Source organism: Equus przewalskii, chromosome 23, assembly GCF_037783145.1.
Source record: "Equus przewalskii isolate Varuska chromosome 23, EquPr2, whole genome shotgun sequence".
NCBI classification, from domain to species: Eukaryota; Metazoa; Chordata; class Mammalia; order Perissodactyla; family Equidae; genus Equus; species Equus przewalskii.
The window spans coordinates 16388052-16409079 of record NC_091853.1 but is presented as its reverse complement, the minus strand read 5'-3'; the positions used below and the strand labels follow the sequence as shown (position 1 = coordinate 16409079).

General features: G+C 39.9%; 1 protein-coding gene across 1 annotated transcript in view; it reads right to left on the bottom strand.

Annotated features, from left to right (window-relative positions):
- The window catches only part of LAMC1 (laminin subunit gamma 1), a 116808-nt gene that overhangs the window by 15329 nt on the left and 80451 nt on the right, over positions 1-21028 (bottom strand). Inside the window, exons 3-18 of the mRNA XM_008521936.2 lie at positions 18843-18973; positions 17388-17554; positions 14871-15059; positions 13961-14078; positions 13487-13585; positions 13259-13395; positions 12787-12909; positions 12503-12692; positions 12081-12193; positions 9807-10028; positions 9497-9685; positions 6164-6409; positions 5519-5672; positions 4792-4934; positions 3641-3819; positions 2201-2357 (exon numbers count right to left, since the gene is read on the bottom strand). Coding sequence (XP_008520158.2) covers positions 2201-2357; positions 3641-3819; positions 4792-4934; positions 5519-5672; positions 6164-6409; positions 9497-9685; positions 9807-10028; positions 12081-12193; positions 12503-12692; positions 12787-12909; positions 13259-13395; positions 13487-13585; positions 13961-14078; positions 14871-15059; positions 17388-17554; positions 18843-18973 — 2557 coding nt within the window. The remainder of the gene's footprint in view (positions 1-2200; positions 2358-3640; positions 3820-4791; positions 4935-5518; positions 5673-6163; positions 6410-9496; positions 9686-9806; positions 10029-12080; positions 12194-12502; positions 12693-12786; positions 12910-13258; positions 13396-13486; positions 13586-13960; positions 14079-14870; positions 15060-17387; positions 17555-18842; positions 18974-21028) is intronic.

Sequence of the window (21028 nt, the reverse complement as noted above, 5' to 3'; positions counted from 1 at the left end):
ATGTGAAAATAGTATAGATGACCTAACTGGTAAGATCACTTCAAATGCCTTCAATGCCAAGTGTCTAACAGCAAGATGTAATTGCATCATGTAGTCTTCTTTCAAAGCTACAGAATAAACCCAAGTTTAAACTGCAAGTAAAAAGACAGGATAATCTGAAAAGATAAATCATTATGACGATATTTTTATTCTTGGCTAGATTGAACCTAAGTAGGAAAGATCAGCCAAGAACTTCACGAATCTGGTCTTAGTAGGAATGGATTTCAACCCAGCTTCACTATGGTGCTCCCAAAGCTATCAGAAGGAGCAGCCCACTATGCTCCCCACCCCCCAGGTTGCTGGAGGGGAGGTATGATGGCCATGACTCCTATCAGAGCTTCTGTCCAACAGAATCACCTGCTTGGGCAGAGGAAAGCAGGTAGTCACTGTGGCCGAAAAGAGCTAGAAGTGACTGGGGCTGCCCCGAGATGTGGGGCTTAGATGAATGGCAGTGCTGGCTGACCCTTCCTTTCTCACCCCGTGACTACGCCCACCTACTGATGGTGCTGGCACCAGAGTTGCGTGCCAAACTCCGTCTCTCAGGTGGACTGACTGGCACTTAAATGCCACATTCAGTTCTTCAGTGTATATGGCAGGACAGACATGAATTTGTTGTTACAAGAGAATGCATTACCGTAATGGAAAGACATACGTCAAAAGTTGTTGCTGAAAAATGAACACCCTAAAAAAACCACTATTGTTTATATAGAACAGGAAACATTTAAATTCTTCTTAATCTATGCTATAAGACTTAAAAGGTACCAAGAACCAAAACAAAATACAAACTCCTAAAGCTAATGTAAGCTATTGACCTCTCGTTTTATTTTTCAATTTCTAAAAACTTACCTCATAAAATGATTTCTAGACTCTCAAATAAAAAGCAAACATACTGGCCAAAACGAGATGCATCCAATTACCTCCTCCTCTACTTCAATAATTTTATAAAATCAAAATTCTATATATCAGGGATATTTACAATAAGAAATAAGCAACATATTTAGTTTTTGTTGACCTGTACTCTGAAAGGAAGATTTCTCTAACTCTAAATGGATACAGATTCATCAACTCAATAGGGAAGTCGAATACTGGGGTCCCACATGTACTAACATTAATGCACATTCACTGTGACTGTCTGTGAACACCTGGATCTCAATGACACAAAGCCCCCAAACGAAAGTGACCTGGGCCAGAGGGGGAGCATCCTGAGAGAAGGAGCAGTGTCTCAGGCATCTCTTCATTATTGGCATTTAGCACAATGCTGGGCGTACTACAGGCACTCAGTAAGTGCAGAAAAGGACTTGCCCACATTTAGAAAAAAAGCTTAACCAGAGAGTAAGAAATAATAAAATTTTAAAGCGATTTAAAAAGCAAGTAAATTATTTAAAATAACACGTCTTTTTCACTTTCAAAGTTTTAAAACCTCAGGTTCTTTTAAAGACAATAAAGTATTTTAAAATAAATTTTCTAAATCTTAAGTCAACCCCTTTTCTGCTTATCATCAGTGTCATCAGCTAACGTACAGAGGACTGATCTAATTGCAAAGGAGATTAAATACGCACACAATACATAAAATATATACTTCTATATAACAGTATTAGCACATTTGTTCTCTAAGACAGAAAATTTCATAAGTAGGCACTAATTTCTAATCTTTACTTTCATAGATACTGAGTGTTATATATTTAGTAGCTAGCTGTTCAGTCAACACTTGAAGACCACAATTCTTCCTTATGAGAGTCCTCTCTAAGGAACTAAAGCGGTGCGTAAAATAAATTCTCACTCACTAGAATGATAAAAAAAATCAAAGTTCAAATTTTCTACTTACAGTAACACACACTCGAAATGCATACCTTTGATGATTTTTTTAAAACTATTTTAAAACACTATAATGGAAGAGATTTATAAAACGCTTGGAATTTTAACATCTAATAGTTTTTGATGTGTTGGGAAAATTATTTTATGCTTACTATATCTTAAAACACTAAGTTGACGAGTTCTTGAATTTTTATATATTGTTTAAAATGTAAAATGATCCATATTCTACAAATGGTTTAAAAATTGAGAGAGTTTTATAAAACCATACTAATTAACCTTGAATTAGGAGCCACATCTAAAGAGTGGCCCGTCTCCCAGAAGCTACCCACTGTTTAACCATACGTACCTTTGACGTCCTGGGCCTCACGAAGGAGGTCCATAACTTCTCTCTCTGCTTCCTTTAGTCTGTCCTCAAAGGCTTGATCCGTCACCATCTCATCCCCAGTTCCAAGATTTGCTATCAGATTCTCTAATTCCTGGAGTTTCACTCGATGATCAGCAACCTAAACATAAGGAAGGAAGAAAAGGAAACGTAGGACATACAAATATTCCTGAAGAACTCAATTGTACTTTCTGCAGGAATAATAATCAAAGGAGCACTCTATAAATATGTAGGTCTATACACTCTATGTATGTTGATTTTTAAACAGAGAGCATGAGTAGTTTTTCTTTATTTCTCTAGCTTCAAAACAAACACTAGGGCTGGCCTGGTGGCATAGCAGTTAAGTTTGCATGCTCCACGATGGTGGCCTGGGATTAGCAGTTGCGATGCCAGGTGCGGCTCTAGCACTGCTTGTTAAGCTGTGCTGTTGTGGTGTCCCACATAAAAAAGAGGAAGACTGACACAGATATTAGCTCAGTGACAATCTTCCTCACCAAAAAAAAAAAGGAGTCTGAACAAAAGAAAAACTTCCAGGCCCATTCCTTTGACTTTAAACACTCTACGCAGATGATTCTCCAGTTCTGACTCCTCTCTTGCATTTTAGATTACCTTCTTGATATCTCCACTTGGCTCTCTGATAGGTATCTCAACTTTACCTCCAAAACCCTACTCTTGATTTTGTCTCTTAAATCTGTTCCAAGTCATTTCCATCTCGATAAATAATGCCTCCAGCCACCTTAAGCAAAAAACCCAAGATCTATCCTTGATTCCTCTTTCCCTATCCTCGTCCCCTGTAATGCCGTGCCCCTGCAAACACACATATTTAACCAACCCAGTCTACGCTTCAGCTTTGGCCCCACTCCTAACAATCATTCTTCACATAGCAGTCAAAGCATTCTTCTTAAAATATAAACTGGATCTCCTAGCTTAAAACTCTTCATTGCATTCCTATTGGATTTGGAATAAAATCTAAATTCCTTACTATGGTCAACATGGTACAACAAAAGCTATCTCTACCAACCTCTCCAGTCTTATCACAAACCACTCCTTCATCAGGCTCCAGACACCCTCCAGCTTCGAGGCCTTTGTTCCCTCTGCATGGAACAGCCTACCCATCACTTCTCATTTGGCTTGCTCTTCTCATCCTTAAGTTCTCACCTTAAATGAATTTCCTTAGAGAGGCCGTATATAAAGTAGTTCCCCTCAGTTATTCTCTGTTTGTATTCTTTCTGGCACTTATCTCAGTATTTCTTTCTTTAATTTTTATTATTTGTCTCTCAAGTGGAACACGAGTCTTTGAGAACAGGGACTGTGTCTATCTTGTTCACCATTTTTTTCTAGAGCTTAGCACACAGCAAGTGCCCATTGCTGAATGAATGCATGCATGCACTGTTGACAGCTTACCTTATCCTTCACCAGCCGGTAACATGCTGGACATTCCTGGCAGCCAGGCCAAGACCGATTGTAGAAATAGTTCTCTTCACATTGGTCACAGCGATTTCCCACAAAACCTTCTTTGCATTCACAGCGACCATCATCTTTGCACTGGAGTGAAAGAGATCCCTCAGGATGACAGTCACAGGCTGCAGAATGAAGGGAAAATTACATAAGGAAAAGAAGGAACAGGACATTTTCTTGTAATTCAGACTGATATCAATAAGCTGACTGTACTATCATGGTGAGTAGACATTTTTTGAAAAACAAGCTGATTTATGAGAATTTAAATGGTTAAGTCCGCTTAAAAGAGAAGACAAATATTTTAATCAAAAGTAAGTTTTAAAGTAAAATGTGCATCCTTTGGAGGGGGCACATTTCATCCTACTTAATAATTATAGAAATTAGTCTAGTAAACCAATCAGTGCCCTTTCTGTACACTTCAAGAACTCACCTCTACCTTCATTTCTCTACTGTTTAATATTCCCTCTCACTAAGGAACTAGAAAACCCAAATGCTAATGCTTATTTTGCATTATTTTATAGTTTGTTTACTCCCTTTGTTCTCTGAACTGAGTCAATGACTTATGCTACATTCCACAGGAGAAATGAAGGAATTCAGAAAGCAAAACCCCAGACTATTCTGAGGCCTAATTCCAGGCAAGTGTTTATGCCAAGAAGCAGCAGATGTTTATACGTAACCGTACCAAAAGGGCCCCAAGGGTGGGAAGCAACTGCAGCCAGTAAGTCAACAAACACATTGTGAGCAGAATCTCTCACTGTTTCATTATCTGCATTAAGAATGCGATCAATAAAAAAGTTTCATTAAGCACAGTGGGAAGGCTCAGTAATCAAAGGGAGATTTTTTTTTGAAAAACAAAAGACTGAAAAAATAAAAAATCAGAAGCACTATAAAAGAAGATGTAAATAAAGTGGTTGCAAAGAAACCAGAGAAGCTCTCAATCCCCAGAGTTTCATCAAATAACGCATCTATGATGGTTTGGGTACAGCCCTGACTCTAAGCCGTGTGGCTAGACTGAGGCTGCCAAATTCCTTCCTGGACTTACGGTTCTAACCGGAATTAGGGGAGACTTAGAGTTCTACGCCACCAACACCCCTTACGTTTGCAGCCTTCGTGTCCAAAGCCAAAGTGGTTGACCTCACAGAGCTCACAGTGCTGACCGGTGATGCCAGGCTGGCACTCACACTGGCCAGTGCGGATGTCACACTGCCCGTTGGTGGAACCCAAAGCATGGCAGTCACACCTGAAAATGAACACGTGACATTTCTCAGGTAAGAAAAACAGACTTAAAGCAAACTTGCTTTTTTTCTCTCAGCATAGGACTGATGTAATTTGTGTTAGAAAACAGGATGTTTCTAATCTCTTAACATTCTATGAAGTTCAAGTAATATTCATGAGTTCTATTCAGAACCTCTTTTTCTAACCCAACCCACACAAGCACTGTTATCCCACCACTAAAACCAGTACCAGTGGCCCTCTAACCTGGCACCATATAGGTGCTGACCAGGAGCTCTGACAACAGGACTTCCCAGACTGCGACCCTAGAAGCTTGATTCTAAGTGTCTCAAAAAGAACCTCACAATTCACATTTTTTAAAACGTTGCTCAGGTGACTCTGATACAGCTGGAGCCACTGCATTCCACTCTTTTCCCCCATCAGCTTAATTATAACTCTCCAGTATTGCCTCTAAGGGTGCCTTGTCTCGATTAGGCACTCAAATAATTCCTGAATAAAGTGAAGCTAACTATTAAACATAACTCGTAAAAATTCATCTCTTACAATACAAAAAGCAAAGATTATTTCCACCAAAAGCAGCTGATGTCTTACCTCTCACAGCCTTGCCCGCTCTGCAGGTTGTAGAATCCAGGGTCACAAGCTCCACAGTCCCGGCCGGTCACGTGAGGCAGACATTCACACTGCCCGGTCACAGGGTTACAGCCACTCTGCTGCCTCACGGTCCCATAGGGGTTGCAATCACAGGCTAAGGCAGGAAGACAGACAGCAAAAGATGCAAATCACCTGAGAGAAATACTAAAATATAAACAATACAAACAGATTCTTTAGACTTGTGTTGTTCGATACAGTAGCCACTGGTCACCCGTGGCTACTGAGCACTTGAAATGTGGCTGGTCTGAATTGAGATGTGCTGTAAATGTGAAATACACACTGGATTTTGCAGACTTGGAGGGGGAACAAAAGAACATCCATCTCAACAATTCCTTACTGATTACTCATTGGAATGAAAATGTTAGCTATATTAGGTTAAATATATTATTAACACTAATTTCACCTGCTTCTCTTAATTTTAATACGTCTACTACAAAGAATTAGATTACCTAAGTGGTTTGCACTGTGTTTCTATTGAACAGTGCTGCATCAGACCAAACAACTGTAAATATTTAAAGAGACCACACAATGAATTTCAGAATAAGTGAGTACAATTGTGACAGAATCTGGCTGATGGCTGATTACCTTTGCATTTGTCTGCTGGATTAGGAGCCAGGGGATTTCCAAAAAATCCTTCTTTGCACCGGTCACAATAGAAGCCGGCAGTGTTATAGATGCATTTTAGGCATTCTCCCGTCAAGCGATTGCAATTTCCAACTGCGTTAGGATCGATGTTGTCATTGCACTGGCACAGGCGGCAAAGCCTCACAGGGCCATTTCTACCCAGAGGGTCTCCAAAGTAGCCATCATCACAGAGCTCACATCTTTTACCTGGGCATGAGACAATCTGATGTTATGAAAGAATGGCCTTAGGCATTTCTGGTGCTACTGATTACACAGTCTGCTTACAAATTAACACTGGTTATTAACAGGCTAGTGTAACAATGAGATGCAAGGCAACAGGGTGCAGAGGATGCGGCAGCAGCCTAGGAGAGCAGAGGACCTGGCCTGTAGTTCTGGCACTGTGCCAGGCCAGCAGAGTGACCTTGGGTGCATCTCCATTTCCTCATTAGAAAGACAGCACCTGGTTTTCCTACTTCACCTCAATTGTTCTGAGGACTAACTGAAATCACGCACTAAAAGTGCTTTGTAAATGAGTCAGGCTCAGGGTTTATTACCCTCTCTCAGTCCCAAGGGATGCCACATTCATAAATATTTGTTTTTGTGATGATATTAAGAAAGGTGAAAGATGACTCTTGATACCATAACTTTCCTATACAACAGGGTGAGCAGGATCATTCTCTTAAAAAATAAAAGGCATATGCTAATTCTTACTTGAGTAGTGTCAACTAGCACAGAATCAGAGCATTTTAGAAGAGAACTTGGAGATCATCATTTGCCACCTGTTTCTATTATAGTTTGGGGAACAGAGGTTAAGTTAACTTGCCCACAACCAAACAGCTGATAGTAAGAGAGACAGAGCTAGAATCCAGGTCTCCTTCTACCAACTAAACTCATTGTTCCTTATCTTTCCTTTTCCACTTTCTCACCATTATTGGCTCAAGTTGGGTTCTTGACATCTTTGTAGACAACAGGGCCTGAATTAGCCTAAACTTTCTGCAGAAACAGAGGTTTGTTCATTTATTCATTCAACAAATATTTACTGAGCATCTGTTATATACAGACACTGTTTGAGGTTGACAGGAGGATGTGATGAACAAGGTGGACAATGTCTCCACTCTCACGAAGCTTACGCTACAGGTGGGGGAGACGATTCATCCACAGACATACAAACAAACAGGATCACTTCGGATGGGGATAAGCATAAAAAAGTTAAAACAGAGCAACATGACAGAGTAAGAGGGTGAAGTCTACTTTAGATTGGGTGGTTAGAGAAAGCCTCTGTAAAGAGGAGACATTTGAGATGACAATGGAAAGACAGAAGAAACCAGCCACGATAATATCCAAGGAAAGAATGCTACAGAAAAGCAAGACAAGCGTATGGAAGCAGTAAGAGCCGACACTGTAGGTCACAGTAAGGAATTTGGGTTTAAATCAAAGTGCAGTGAGATGAGAGTTTAAAAGTGATGTGACCTGATTTACATTTTAAAGGTATTACTCTGACTGCTGTGTGGAGAATGGATTGTAGGAGAGCAGAGTGAACCAAGGAGGATATTCCAGGTGGGAGATGACAGGGGTGTGGACCCAGGTGGTGGCAGTCGGAGTAGTGAAAAGTGGTCAGATTTGAGATAGAATCATTAATACATGTGGGCTAGTTGCTTCTGGAAAATGAAAGAAAGAAGAATCAAGGATAAGTCTAGGATTTTAGATTGAGCAACTAGGTGGATGGTAGCATTTTTACTGAGATGAACAAGATTGGGGAGGGAACAGGGTTGAGTCGGAGAAAAAGGGAAGAAATCAAAGATTTAGCTTAGATTTGCTAAAATTTGAGATTCCTTTAGCCATATGACTCAAGATCACAGCAGAAAATAATGGCACATTCAAATTAGCAAGACTCAAGGAGAGTTTAATAAAGATCTTACCCATAGAAGTATGGGCAGACGTCATGGAAACCACAAGGAGAGCGTAGCACTTGGAACAGTAGCCATAGGCTCCCTAACCTGGGCCTCACGGCGGTGGGGGGCGGGGGGAGCAGTTAACAGAACCTAACAATTTCTAACTTTGTGTGCTTCCTTCCATATTTTAGCCCCTGAAAAGTAGGGATCATTCCTCATTCATCTTTGTATTCCCAAAGCCATGTGCTCAAAAATTTGCTGAAAAAAGAGTATAATTAATTTACCTCAAGATTGTTTTAAAGATTAAATGCAGAAGCACACCACGCCTGAAGATCTCAGGGCCTATCAGTAGTTATCCATATTCTTCAAGAGTCTTCTCAATGAGGAACATCCTACTTTGTACCTACAATCTCTCTCCATTCATTCAGTAAACATGCACATTCGTTCAATAAACACATATGCCAAACACTATTCTGGGTTGTTAGAGACCCAAAAGTGAATAAAACAGACAAAAGTCCTTGCTCTCATGGAGCTTAAACTAGGGGCGGAGGAGTGAAGGGAGAAAACAGACAATAAACAACTGAATAAACATAAAAATAGCAAATGGTTAAAAAGTAAAGTAGCATATAGAAATAAAGAGTGATGGTATTACTTTTTACAAAGTCTATGCTGTTTTTCAGAGACCTCTATACACTAATTAACATCCTCTAGAACTGCTATAGATCATTCCACTCGAGCCAGGTGATAACAGAACCCTAATTTTTACCCCTTGTTTTCTCAACTAACTTAAACAAATGACTATATCTCTCTGTGTTGCAAGGTCCTTGAGCTCAGTGTGAGGTCAGTGGAGTGGTGGGAAAAAGGAGTGTTTTGATGCTTCCCAATGATTAAGGAAATATGTTGATGAGGCTCAAGAGACACATATTATTAGCTCAGTGTTTTGGTTTCTACTTATTTTCAAGCTCTAGAGTAAAATCTTCTGAACAAAAAGCTTGTCATGGAGTCAAAGACTGTATCAGGCCTGGCTGGACCCTCCCCATTACGTGGAGGCTGAAGTCACGGGAAGAGGGGAAACAGGCACCAGCGAGCCTCAGTCTCCTCGGTCATTCAGCACAGGCAGTTCCCTGAGTAGCTAGGGAAGATCTAGTTTTATGTTCTTACCAAAAAGAAACTCAGAGAATGGGAACAGAGCCCTATCCAAAGCTATAAAAATATTTTTTTTCCCAACTAAATGTGATGGGCTCTGATACACTGAAAGAACTATTTGGAGAGAAAACAAAGAATTTAAAAATTACCACTTTATATCAAGAAAAAGACAAAAGTCCAAAAAACCCAAAGCTTGTCTGTCCGAGATAGTTTTATAGGACAGAACATTGAAAGCAGATGGAAAGCATGGACTTACCGGTGGTGCCAGTAGGACAGTTGGTGCACACCACCTCCTGTGTCTTAGGGACAACTGCACAGCTTGAGCCTCCGGGACATGGACACGGCTGGCAATCAGAGGTGCCGCCCACTGTGGAATCTCCATAGTACCCGTCAGTACACTTCTCACAGTGGGGGCCAGCTGTATTGTCTCTGCAGTTACAAACACCTGTTTGGAGAGCGGGTATGAGAAAGCAGGCAAGTGTACGAGCAAATAAGACAACAAGCATTTCCTACCCAGCTGCTAAAGAGAACTTAGGTCTAGCAGTCCCCCCAGATCATCTTCTCACCTGTCTCAGGGTCACAGGTCTCGCTGTGTCCATTGCAGGTACAGAGCACACATGGACTGTATGGTCCAAGACTTGGAGTTTCTCTTCTGTAACCTGAGAGACACATCTCACAGAACTGTCCTCCGTATCCCACAGGACAGGTGCAGGACTCCACCCAAGTGGCAGGGACCCCAGGCCCAGGACGAGCACTTGCCAGGGTGACATCATCCAAATATCCAGCACCTGTGTTTGATGTGGAAAAGAAAATCACTGAATTGGCTTCTGTTTTCCAAAAGCTCACAAAAAGTCAATAATGCTAAAGAGTAACTAGACCCAAAATTCCAGAGATAATTAACCATAGTTTAATTCATTTATTGGAGAAGATAACTAGAAAATCGCATTTGGAACAATCAGATGGTACTTGATACTAAGCATGTAGAATAGCAGTGCAGCAAATGCATACTTTTACACACACACCCCCCCAGATTTGTTGGATTCTACAGTTCTTCCAAACACCAACGTGAAAAATGAAAAGCATTGGGTAATAATCCGGGGCAAGAAAAGATAAGAGCAAGAATGTGGGGGACAAGAAGAGTTTAGGTCTGCAGCCATTAAGCAGCGGTTTTGTTCTTTTGCCACAAAAGCAGGCACTGATCGGAGAAGTCCAGGAGAAGAAAGCAAAGAAAGCACCTGTCAACAAGTACCACTCAATTATATTCTTTGCCCTGCATAAAATAGCAAAAATAAGTAAGTTCTAATACTCAGGGCTACTTCAACAAATACACAATTATTCTAAAGCCATTATGCCATATATCACAATGCTTTCCTATTTCCAGAAAAAAATAAAAATAGAGGAAGCCTTATATTGGCTTAGACCAATGGGTCATCCAACCCAACAGTGCAAGTGATAGCCTCAGCAGGAACATCCTACAGAAGAGGCAGTCCTTGATTCTGTCATCGTACAGCCCTTTAATTTCCATTCCAGTCCTGTCTCTTTGTAGACTTATGCTTCAAGTGCATTTCCCCATGTTATGAAATATCACTTGCTGTTTATATAATGCTTAGAAAACAACAACCTGAGGTGGAAAGACATCTCTTCTATTATTTCTTTGAACTTAGTTAACTTTTAATGTTTTTGGATTTTTTCCCTGTTTAGATCATGAGATGCATCTCCATTGATTAATGTGCTTCCAATTCTAAACATCCTTAAGTCTCCCCATGCTAAAAGTACTCTTCAGTCTTGTCCCTACTCCCAAATCACGGTCCATCTCTTTTCCTTTTCTTATAGTCAAACTTCTTAAAAGAATAATCTTTATTTTACTTCATGACCTTCAAATTACTTATCAAAGCACTGCAATCTAACCACAGTTTCAACACTTCTTAAAAAAAAAACCCTCACCAATGAGTCCTCAGTCACCCAATCCAAAATCCAATGGTGCTATCTTCCTAAACCTTTTAATTGTTGCTCCTCCTTAAAATTCTTTTTCTCCTTTAAGTCTCAGGGCATGGTCCTTAGGCAACTATGTTTCCAGGACTGCACCTTCTTTTCTCTTTCTATATTTTTTGATCACATCTCCAAGTTTAAAAATTATTGGCCATACCTTGACAACCTTTCAATTCTAGACCTCCAGTCCTAACTTCTTCCTAAACCCCAGACCCATATTTCTAACTACTTATAAAGACATTTTCATCTGGATATTCATGCAGGCATCTCAAAAATCAACATATTCAAACTGCTGATGCCACTCCCAATGCTACACCACCACTCTGACTCCACTTCCCCCAAACAGCTTTACCTTTCTACAGAAAAAGGTCATCATCAAAAGACAGTTTTATAGGAAAAAAATTTTAAAGGCATACTTAAAACAGTCTTATCTAAAATTTTAACACGTTTATTTGATAATTTATAATTTTTCATAATTTAGCCAATGGTTAAAAAGACTTGATAATTACATAGCGTAAATAAAAGGAAATGAAAATTAAGCAAAGTAAGCCAGCAGAACTATATTCAGCATTCTTAGAAGAATCTACTTATATGTAACGCAAACTCAATAGGCTTACTCATTATAAAACAACGCTGTTTACTAATTTTAGCTAATTTTCTCTAGGTCCTTGAAAGTAGTTAAAAAACACATTATTTTTATACATAATTTATGAATAATGAGGTATTTTTATACTACTTCTTTAAGGTCAGTGCTATGTATTAGGACTTTAGAGATAAATTTTTGCATTATTATGGATGCTTCTACCTAATCAACATCTTAAACAATTCCCCTAAATTATATCATAACTTACTTCTCTCACTATATGTCCCACGGATCTTGATAGAGGTCAAATTGTTTAAGAGCTTTTGAAATTCGAAAGGGGTAAGAGTAGGCCTCCAAGGGTAATCCGTTGCTTCATGGAGCCTGGAGAGAAAGAAAGGGCCACTGTAACCTCTGTAAGGACAAGTCTGAGTGTTGAGAAATCATTTCTTACTTCATTTATGCCACAAGCAATGCAATGCTCTGACAAACTAACCAAGTCAGAAATGAGTCTGTTGGTTTGACAGTACAAGTGGAAACAGTACAGGCAAACAAAGGGAAGGCCCCCTTTCACAAAGTCACCTTGATAACCAGAAGTTTTTCTTCAGCATAAACCTTGAGCCCTGATAAGCTTAGATAAAGAAATCACTTTTAGAATTCTGGTCAAGTCAGATTTTACAAAGACCACCTTACCTGAAGACGTATTTCACAGTGGTCTCACTCGGATAGGAATTGCCCTGAGCGATCAAGGGCACAGACACTCTGAGGCCAGCTCCCTCAAGCACCAGGTCTTCTGCAGAGAGGCGAGTGTCTCGCCTGTCCACTCGAAAGGAAAAGGAGAGGTTCTGACCATAACTCAACACCTGCGTGCCCAAGAACTTTGCTGGAATGCAGACACAATGGGGTACAAGAACGAGAATGAGAATGAGACTAAATGGGAGCCCACATCAAGCAGACTGCTTTCTAGCCTCACTTACCAGGAGCAATGAAGTACCTAGGAAAGTAGCTGTCTGAGATGACGGCGATGTCTTGCCTCTCAGAGGACCACTCCAGTGATGCTTCGGAGCCGTCCCTTTGTTCCGCATGCCACCCATCCTCATCTGCAAGCAGAGAATGAAAACACAAACACCCCATTACATCGTAAACATCCTGAATTCAGGTCCTCTCTGTTCCACAAAAACATATAGAAAATCATCAATAAAAGTACTACAACAGTACTTATATATGCTATACCCCTCAAGCTATATTTTGCTTTATTTCACGTAACATTTATCGTACGGTAAATTCTAAAACCACATGTACGTTTTCATTAAATTAAAAAGCCAAACAAGAAAAATCATATACATTAAAAAACATCAAGTGTTGCCACCACCAAAAAGTCCTCATCTTTTTAAATATTGTAAGTCTAGTCTTACATTTCTATGCGAGAGAAGGAAAGGTCTCAATTACCAATCTGAAAGGTAGAGGTTATAGAATAAACACTGTAGCCGACGGCATTTGTACAGACAGAAGAATGCCCAAAGCAGAAGCAGGGTGTGCAACCCCTGGGATTAGATGATTCCAGATTAAAAAATCCAGGTTTGCATCTGGAAAAGGTAAAGATACAGTCAGGTATTTTTTGTACTTGAAATAGGATAACAGAGAAAACACAATGCAGGTGGAGAAAGAATGAGCTACCTCTCACAATTGAAGCCTTCAACATTGTCTTTGCAAACACATCTTCCTGTTTCAAAATTACATTCATCTACGCTGCCAGAAGGATTACAAGAGCATGGCCTAATGGATGGAAAATGGATAAAACAATGAGAGAAGAGAAAGGAGGAAAAAAATTCAACTCTTAAAGGCAACCTTTTGTTTTACATGCTAATAGATATTTTTTAAAGGAATACATAATAAAGCAAAAGGAATCCTAAAGTCATTTTTATATTTGGATTTGGTTTCATTAAATATACCCATCACATTTAGATATTTAAAATTCTGCTTACTCTCTGACAAACCAATCCCGAATCACCATTACAGTTAAAGACTTGAATCTTGTTGACAATTATTTTGGAAATGTTTATACTGCTGCAGATAAGGCACCAGATCGATTATCATGAATAGACTACATTTAAATTCTGGCCCCTTTTTCTGATTTTGAAAACATCTTACCTGCATCCTGCTTCAGTGAGAGAATGGAATCCAGGCTGGCAACGGTCACATTTGTCACCCATCACTCCTGGCTTACAGCTACACCTGCCATAGCTATCACACTGTGTGCTGAGAGAACCTAAAATTTAAAGAGCTTGTCAACCACCCGATATGTAAGTAAAATAAATGTGTCAAAGAAAGAAAACCATGCCTGAAAATCCATACATAATCTCTAGATGGTTACAGAGAGAAGAAAGATCAAATTTTAAATCAGAATTCTCTCAAAATTAGACCCTTTTAAGCCATAACAGTTTAACTTTCCAGACACACACTAATCAAAGTTGTAAAACACTAACAAGTCACTCAGCACCCAGTGACTGCACCCAAGGCCAGTCACTGCTCTGTGGGCAAGCACGGGCTCCGTAAGGCCCATGTCTAGAATTTAAGTATACACAGGCACGAACAACAACAACAAAGGTCAAACTCTTGGAAGAGTACGGACTAAGAGCACTTCACATCTCTGAACACACTCCTAAATGATGAAAACTTTCAGCCCTCTAAGGCGGTTAGACTAAACAAAATCATTAACAAGGAAGGACTCACGAAGAAGCTAACATTTTACAGACAAAGTTCAAATGGTCTCTATGATCTTGTTGCTAATTATTTACAAAACCATTACTCAGGCCAACTCCACACTTTTATACACACTAGAAAATCATCTGGGAGTTCAACTTGGTTAAAGAGCTGGAAGGTGGGAGGTAGAGGCAGGTCCCGAATCATTTACGTGGTTCAACGGTACAATAACGTACACGCTTCCATACTTAACCTATCTGAATCCCTAGGAAACAAAGTTTTATTTTCTAGGGGTACAGGGAATGCTTACTTTGTCTTTCAACTCATCAGGCTGAAGGAGACACTGCCTTTCACTTACCAACAGGACTACAGTGGCATGGAGAGCAGGCTTCACTGTTCCCACGGCGGAAGAAATTCTCCCGGCACCTCTCACAGTTGGCGCCATCTGTGTTATCCTGGCAGTTGGTACAGTGGCCACCATGGCCAGTGGACCGGTATAGCTCAGGGTCAAAGTAGCATTCCTGCGATCGGCCATTGCAGTCACAGGCTGTCGGCCAAAACATATGAGTTAAGTCAGATTCATGCTCCTTTACAAACAGCATTTTAAAAGACTCAAAGAACACCAAACCATAATTTCCCACATCTCTGTGACAGGCGAATAAGAATGACTACCAGATCCATTGTTCATTAAAAAAAAAACAAAAAAAAACAGTACGTCAATAGTTTAGGTAGCCAGGTATCAGCTTACAAAGAAATGTTCATCCTTATCAAAAAGAGCATTATCATAAAATACAAGGAATTCCTATACTTTGAAAGGAATCTCGAGGTATTTGTTCATATGCAAGTAAAAGCCAAGTCAAATAATTTTTCTGAATCTTTATCCTTCATTCTAATACCAACTCCAAGAACAAGGTGCCGATTTATAGGCAAACTTCAATTTACCTTAACTTTTCAGGCCTTAGACAATTCAAATACATTAAGACACCAACTTTCAAAGGGCTAGATTACTTGCATATCCAGACAGGGGTAACCTGAGACACGTGGGTTAAAATTAGTCCCTCCGTAGATGGAAGCGGAATTGAAGGGAAATCTAGTCCACCAGATACACCCATGTACTGGGGAGCCACGATGCCAACTGGGTCAGCTGGTAAGGAACTATATTCCCCACAGGGCACAACCATACTTTAAGAACAAGTACATGGAGTCATAGAAATTCTTTATTATATTCATATTAAGGTGATTTTCTCAGAATTATTGACTCTACCCAAAGTAGAGGCAGTATCTTGAGCACTAAATAAAAATGAAGTTTTATTTGATTTCAGAGCAGGAAGTTGTTTTTAAAAAAATATTTGAATATATGTATTTTCTCTTTTTTTTCCCCTCCCTTCCTTTACAATCAGTTCTTTTATAGTATTATGCTTGAAAACTTTTTAGAAACTTGGAATCACTGGCACCAAAAATTAGAGTTGTGTTAAGTAACTTTTATAGCTCCCTTTCCCTTCTTCATTAGCTATTTATTTACTTCTCTTCCCTCAAGCCTCCCAAGACTATCCCACGGTCAATGCAGCCCAGCCCCACCCAAATCATCTGGTGCTCTGAGACTATGAGGCAGAGCAATTCCCATGTCTACAGTGTCCTAATCCACAGCTAAAACAGATGCTGTGTCTCCCTCATCATCAGCTGGTAAGACAGAAGGAAGCTGTAATTTTTTTCTTCCCCGATCCCAGCATCCTGACATCCTGACAAAATATAACCACATCATTAAGCAGAATACCTTTCAAACACATGTGTACATTTATTTAGATGTCACATCTTAGGAGTATTTCATTCTTTTACCAACCATTATCATGTAGCTTCTAACACTGGATATTACAGTTCAGTAAAAGAATTAAAGAAGCTCAAGCAAGTACTTAGGAATGCAAGAGGAGGCTGTAAAATTTATCTGCAAATCTGAGATTTGCCAAGGGAAAAAGATGATTAAGAAAATCTGCTCCAGGCAGTTGTTGGAAATAGTCATGAGTCAAGATATCGGTCCTTTCTCAAGATTTCTGCCAATAATTCCTGCAAGTTCAGGGTCTTCTTTCTTATTCCCTTTATTCCCAAAAGAGTATGATAAGAAATATTTATAAGGACACAAGAAAATTATAACTCCTTTTAAAGTTTCTTATTATTAAGCCCTTGGCAAATCATGATTACATGGTTTCATGGTTCCTTTCTCCTGAGATTCCTTTCTTGAAATATACCAGGCCATTATGCAGGGATAAACAACATGTAACCTTTTTCATTCTACCCTTTCCTAGGAATACTGGCATCTACTCTTCCTCCCGGAGCCACTCTCCTCTGCATGGAGGGAAGGGGAGAACTCTCCCCACTGTGCTCTTTAGTGAGATAAGGGAAAAATAATTTTGAGAAATAACATTTTGAATGACGGTCTTAGTCTAGAACTCAACACACCTGACCCATGTTAATCAATGACTTTGGCTGCTTGAGTAAATGAGCATTGGTAGGAAGAAGAATATTTTAAAGGGCAAGAAAGACAAGACTAGAGAAACGGTATTTTGGAGAAGGCTACATTGGCCCAGTATTTGGATCTAAGTAAAGTTCCAAACCTTGAAGATGCTGCTCCCGCTCTGGTAGGTGTGTTCATAAAGGAAACACAAACCCAGCACAGTTTACATTTACAGCCAATCGCCCTCAGCTATGATTTTCCTCCAACGTGCATGCAGTTACTGTTCTACACTCTCAAATTATGGAAGCAGCACTGCCTTTCAGAATTTTCCTTTCAAAGGAGGAATAAAAAGAAGTCACCCATTCCTTCTTCCACCTCGGGAAGTCCTCAAGGCAATTTAACAGGCTGACACCAAGGGGCACTCACGCAGGCATTCGCTGGCACTCTCTGCAGTTGCCCTCCTCCATGGCCGGTCATTGAAGAAAGGAAGACACTTCTCACAGTCTACTCCGTAAGTATTATGCTTGCAATTACACACCAGCTTGTCGAATTCATTCTTCACACACTCGCTTGCATGTCCGTTACATTTACATCTAGGAAGAGAAGAGACGTTCACAAATATGAAACAGCTACAAAGTCCCAGAAATGGATGCCAAAAAATGATACACACAGAGAACTAAAAACAACCTCAGAACGTTTTTGAGTTTTACCATTCAAAACTGTAAACTGAGGAACTAATAAACAAGATTAAGAAATGGCTGTTTGAGTTTTATGTCTACATTTTATGTCTACAACTAAATCTATCATCTCCCCAAATCAGCTCATCTTCTTCATTTACTTTAATGGTACAACCATTCTCCTGATCACTAAACCTTAAAATCACCTTTGATTAAAGGCTTGATAATTCTTCCTTCACAATAAAATGCATCTCTATGTTGCTTTCCCTCCTACCGTTACCACCCTAATGTCAGGCGTTTGTCATCTAACACCTAGAACACAGAATCATAACAGGAATGTAAATTCTCTCGATCACACTCTACTTTCACCCTGTCCGCATATTAATCTTCCTAACCCACTGTTTTGATATCATGGCTCTACTCCAAAAAAGCACATAATTTCTCATTGGTTACAGTTTCCATTAATTTTCACTGAGCGTCAATTCCATACCAGGAACACTGCATACAAAAATAACATTTCTGCTCCTGAGACCTCATAGTCTAATACGTGGGAGGTAAGTCCAAGATTCTTAGCCTGCTGTCTAGTTTCTGGCCACCAAACTCTCTCTCTCTCTGGTTTACAACTCTACAGATTCATATAAGAGATTTTCTTTAAGTCAAGTAAGTTTATACTCTCTCAGGTCTAAACTTTTGCTCAAAACATGCCCACCCTCCTGCACCCAACCCAGACATCCTCCCTACTCATCCAAATCTTACCCATTCTTCAAGACCTGGCTCAGATCCCATCTGCTTCTCTAGTCCGACAGTTCGGTATCATTCTCTGACATATGGCATCTTTTCTAGTGCTGCTTGATCTTTTTATCTAAAACATGTGACTAGTAGCATTTAATTTTTCACATATTCATAAATCACCTGCCCCATTCATTTATAGGATCCTGGAGGGTTGGGTCCTTCTCAGTAGGTGAAGGTCAGTCTTACACTTCCTCAGTATCTTCATAGTGCCTACCATGGAGCTTTGCACTTAAACACTCAATAAGAATTCACTAAGTATGTTGATTTAACAAGGTTTTGGAAAACCTAATTACTTTGTTTCCAATAACGAGAAGGTCTAACAACATTATCAAAATAGTTGTAAACAAGTTGCTACACTCATTTCTAAACCAAAGCTTAATCACTTTCAAGGTTGATCTAATAGTTTACTTACCTACCACCTACAGCAAAATCAGAGATTGCATAATAATAGGACTTGAGGACTTTGGGGTCATTAAACACTTCATCTCCGAAAGTGTTCAGGCGATTGAGAGTTACTCTGATGTCAGTGGCAGTTACCCATTCCTGTCAAAAAAGAAAAACAGAAAAGACAGGTAAAGGGACTGGAGACGAAGACATAAATGTGACAAAATTTTGTAAACAGTTAATGTATCATTTAACTAATGTCCTCTTCTAGCATTAAATCTATTATAATACCCATGACTCATTTAATTTCCTGATATTTTTCTCTTTCTTGACTCTTCCCTTCTTTGACCTAAGTTGTTGCTTTACCGCTGAGTTCCCAAAAAGCAAGAATAATACTAGTTTCTTCACAAGGCTATTGAGAGGCTTAAACAAAATAGATTTTTAAATGCAGTACTCAATACACACGTCCCTTCTCTCCAGTCCGTATCTACACCCCAATCCAGTCAGAGATACCAGCAGAGAGTGCATGTAGCACCACATCTGTACTACATATGCTGGTCATTGCCTCCTCCTGGCCATTTTGTACCATCTCTCTCTCCCTCCAAACCCAAACCACTACTGGCAGATCTGGGAGACACATCCAAGTACAAAGTAAGAAATCATTACACCGGCCTGGACCAATCAGATGCAGTCTTTGTTCATCAAGACCCTTCCCACAATGTCACCTCTCTGAGATGCCTTCCCAGACCACTCTATCTAAAATTGCTCCCTCCTCCTCAACTCCCTATTTCCCTTCCCTGTTATATTTATATTGTCTGTTTCCACCACCACCAGCAGCAGATTGTAAGCCCCACGAGGGCAGGAATTTTTCGTTTTGTCCATCACAATTTCCCTAGTGCTTAGCATACAGTAGGTGTTCAAATAACATCTGTTGACAAATGAACAAATTTGAAGAAATCACAATTGATCAATCTAGCAAGTGTACCATAATGGCAGGGGACAAGAATGAAGGTTATACAGTCCTTCCTTAGGTTTTATGAGATTTAAGCCCTTACAATAAATGCCCTTTCGTTGAGCTAATTTTAGACAGATGTTTACATCTGTGGTAGACTGTTACTGGAATGATCCCAATGAATCATGTCTGCCAGTGTCCACACCCTGTGGAGTCCCTTTCCACGCCAATTCTAGGCTTGGGCGTGTGACTTGCTTTGGCCCAGGGGACATAAGGAAGTGTGACACAAGCAGAGAGTTGATAAGCACTTGTGCACTGGGACTTTCCCTCTTGGACTATTTCCACCATCAAGTGAAGTCTAGTCTAGTCTCCTTGAGGACGTAAGGACCACAGAGAGAGAGAAACAGCTCCTTGCTGACCTGCCAGAGAGTGAGCCCAGGCCAACACAGAATCATGAGAAATCATTAAGTTTTGGAGTGGTGTCTTACACTTAACCACCCAAAGACACCATTTCCACTTTAAATCCTCTCCTGGGACTGCACATCAGAATCACCTACAGAGACGTAAGAACCAAGGGCAGAGCTGCAGGCATCGATGTTTTCTGAAGGCTCCTCATGAGACTGGGAGGCACGCCCCTGATTAAGAACCACTGCTTAAACCATGCCAAACACCTGGTGTATAGAACAACGTAACTCATAAAAGCTAATCTCCATGAAGCCTCCAAGTATAATTAGAAAGGAGAAGAGATGATGATTTCACTGTATCCAAACTTGGAACTCCAATAACAACTCCCACTCGGGGCCACAATGTTAGGAATCTTTCAGTCGTCCGTAATGTAAATAGCTAAACATATCTCTGTGTTTAATGCTTATTACATCTTCTACAGACTTCATCTTCATCAGCTCCCCTTGAATAAAAGCTTCTCAGGGCTGAATCTAAGCCATTTTTTCCCCCAATAGGCACCTTAAAAAGAACAGCCTCTGGAGCTAGACTTTTCAGGTTTTGAATCCCAGTTCTGCCACTTAAAACTTTGTGATTTTGGGCAAGTTTTTTTTATCCTTTCTGGGCCTCTGATTCCTCATCTGTAAAACGGAGATGATAAAAGCACCTTATGGGTTATTTATGGGTACTGTGAAGGTTAAACGTGTTAATTTATCTAATAGATCTAAAGGGCTTAGAACAATGCTTGGCATACTATGGCACATTATAGTAAGTGCTATAGTAAATGCTAATTATTATAAATCAATACATACATAGTAATA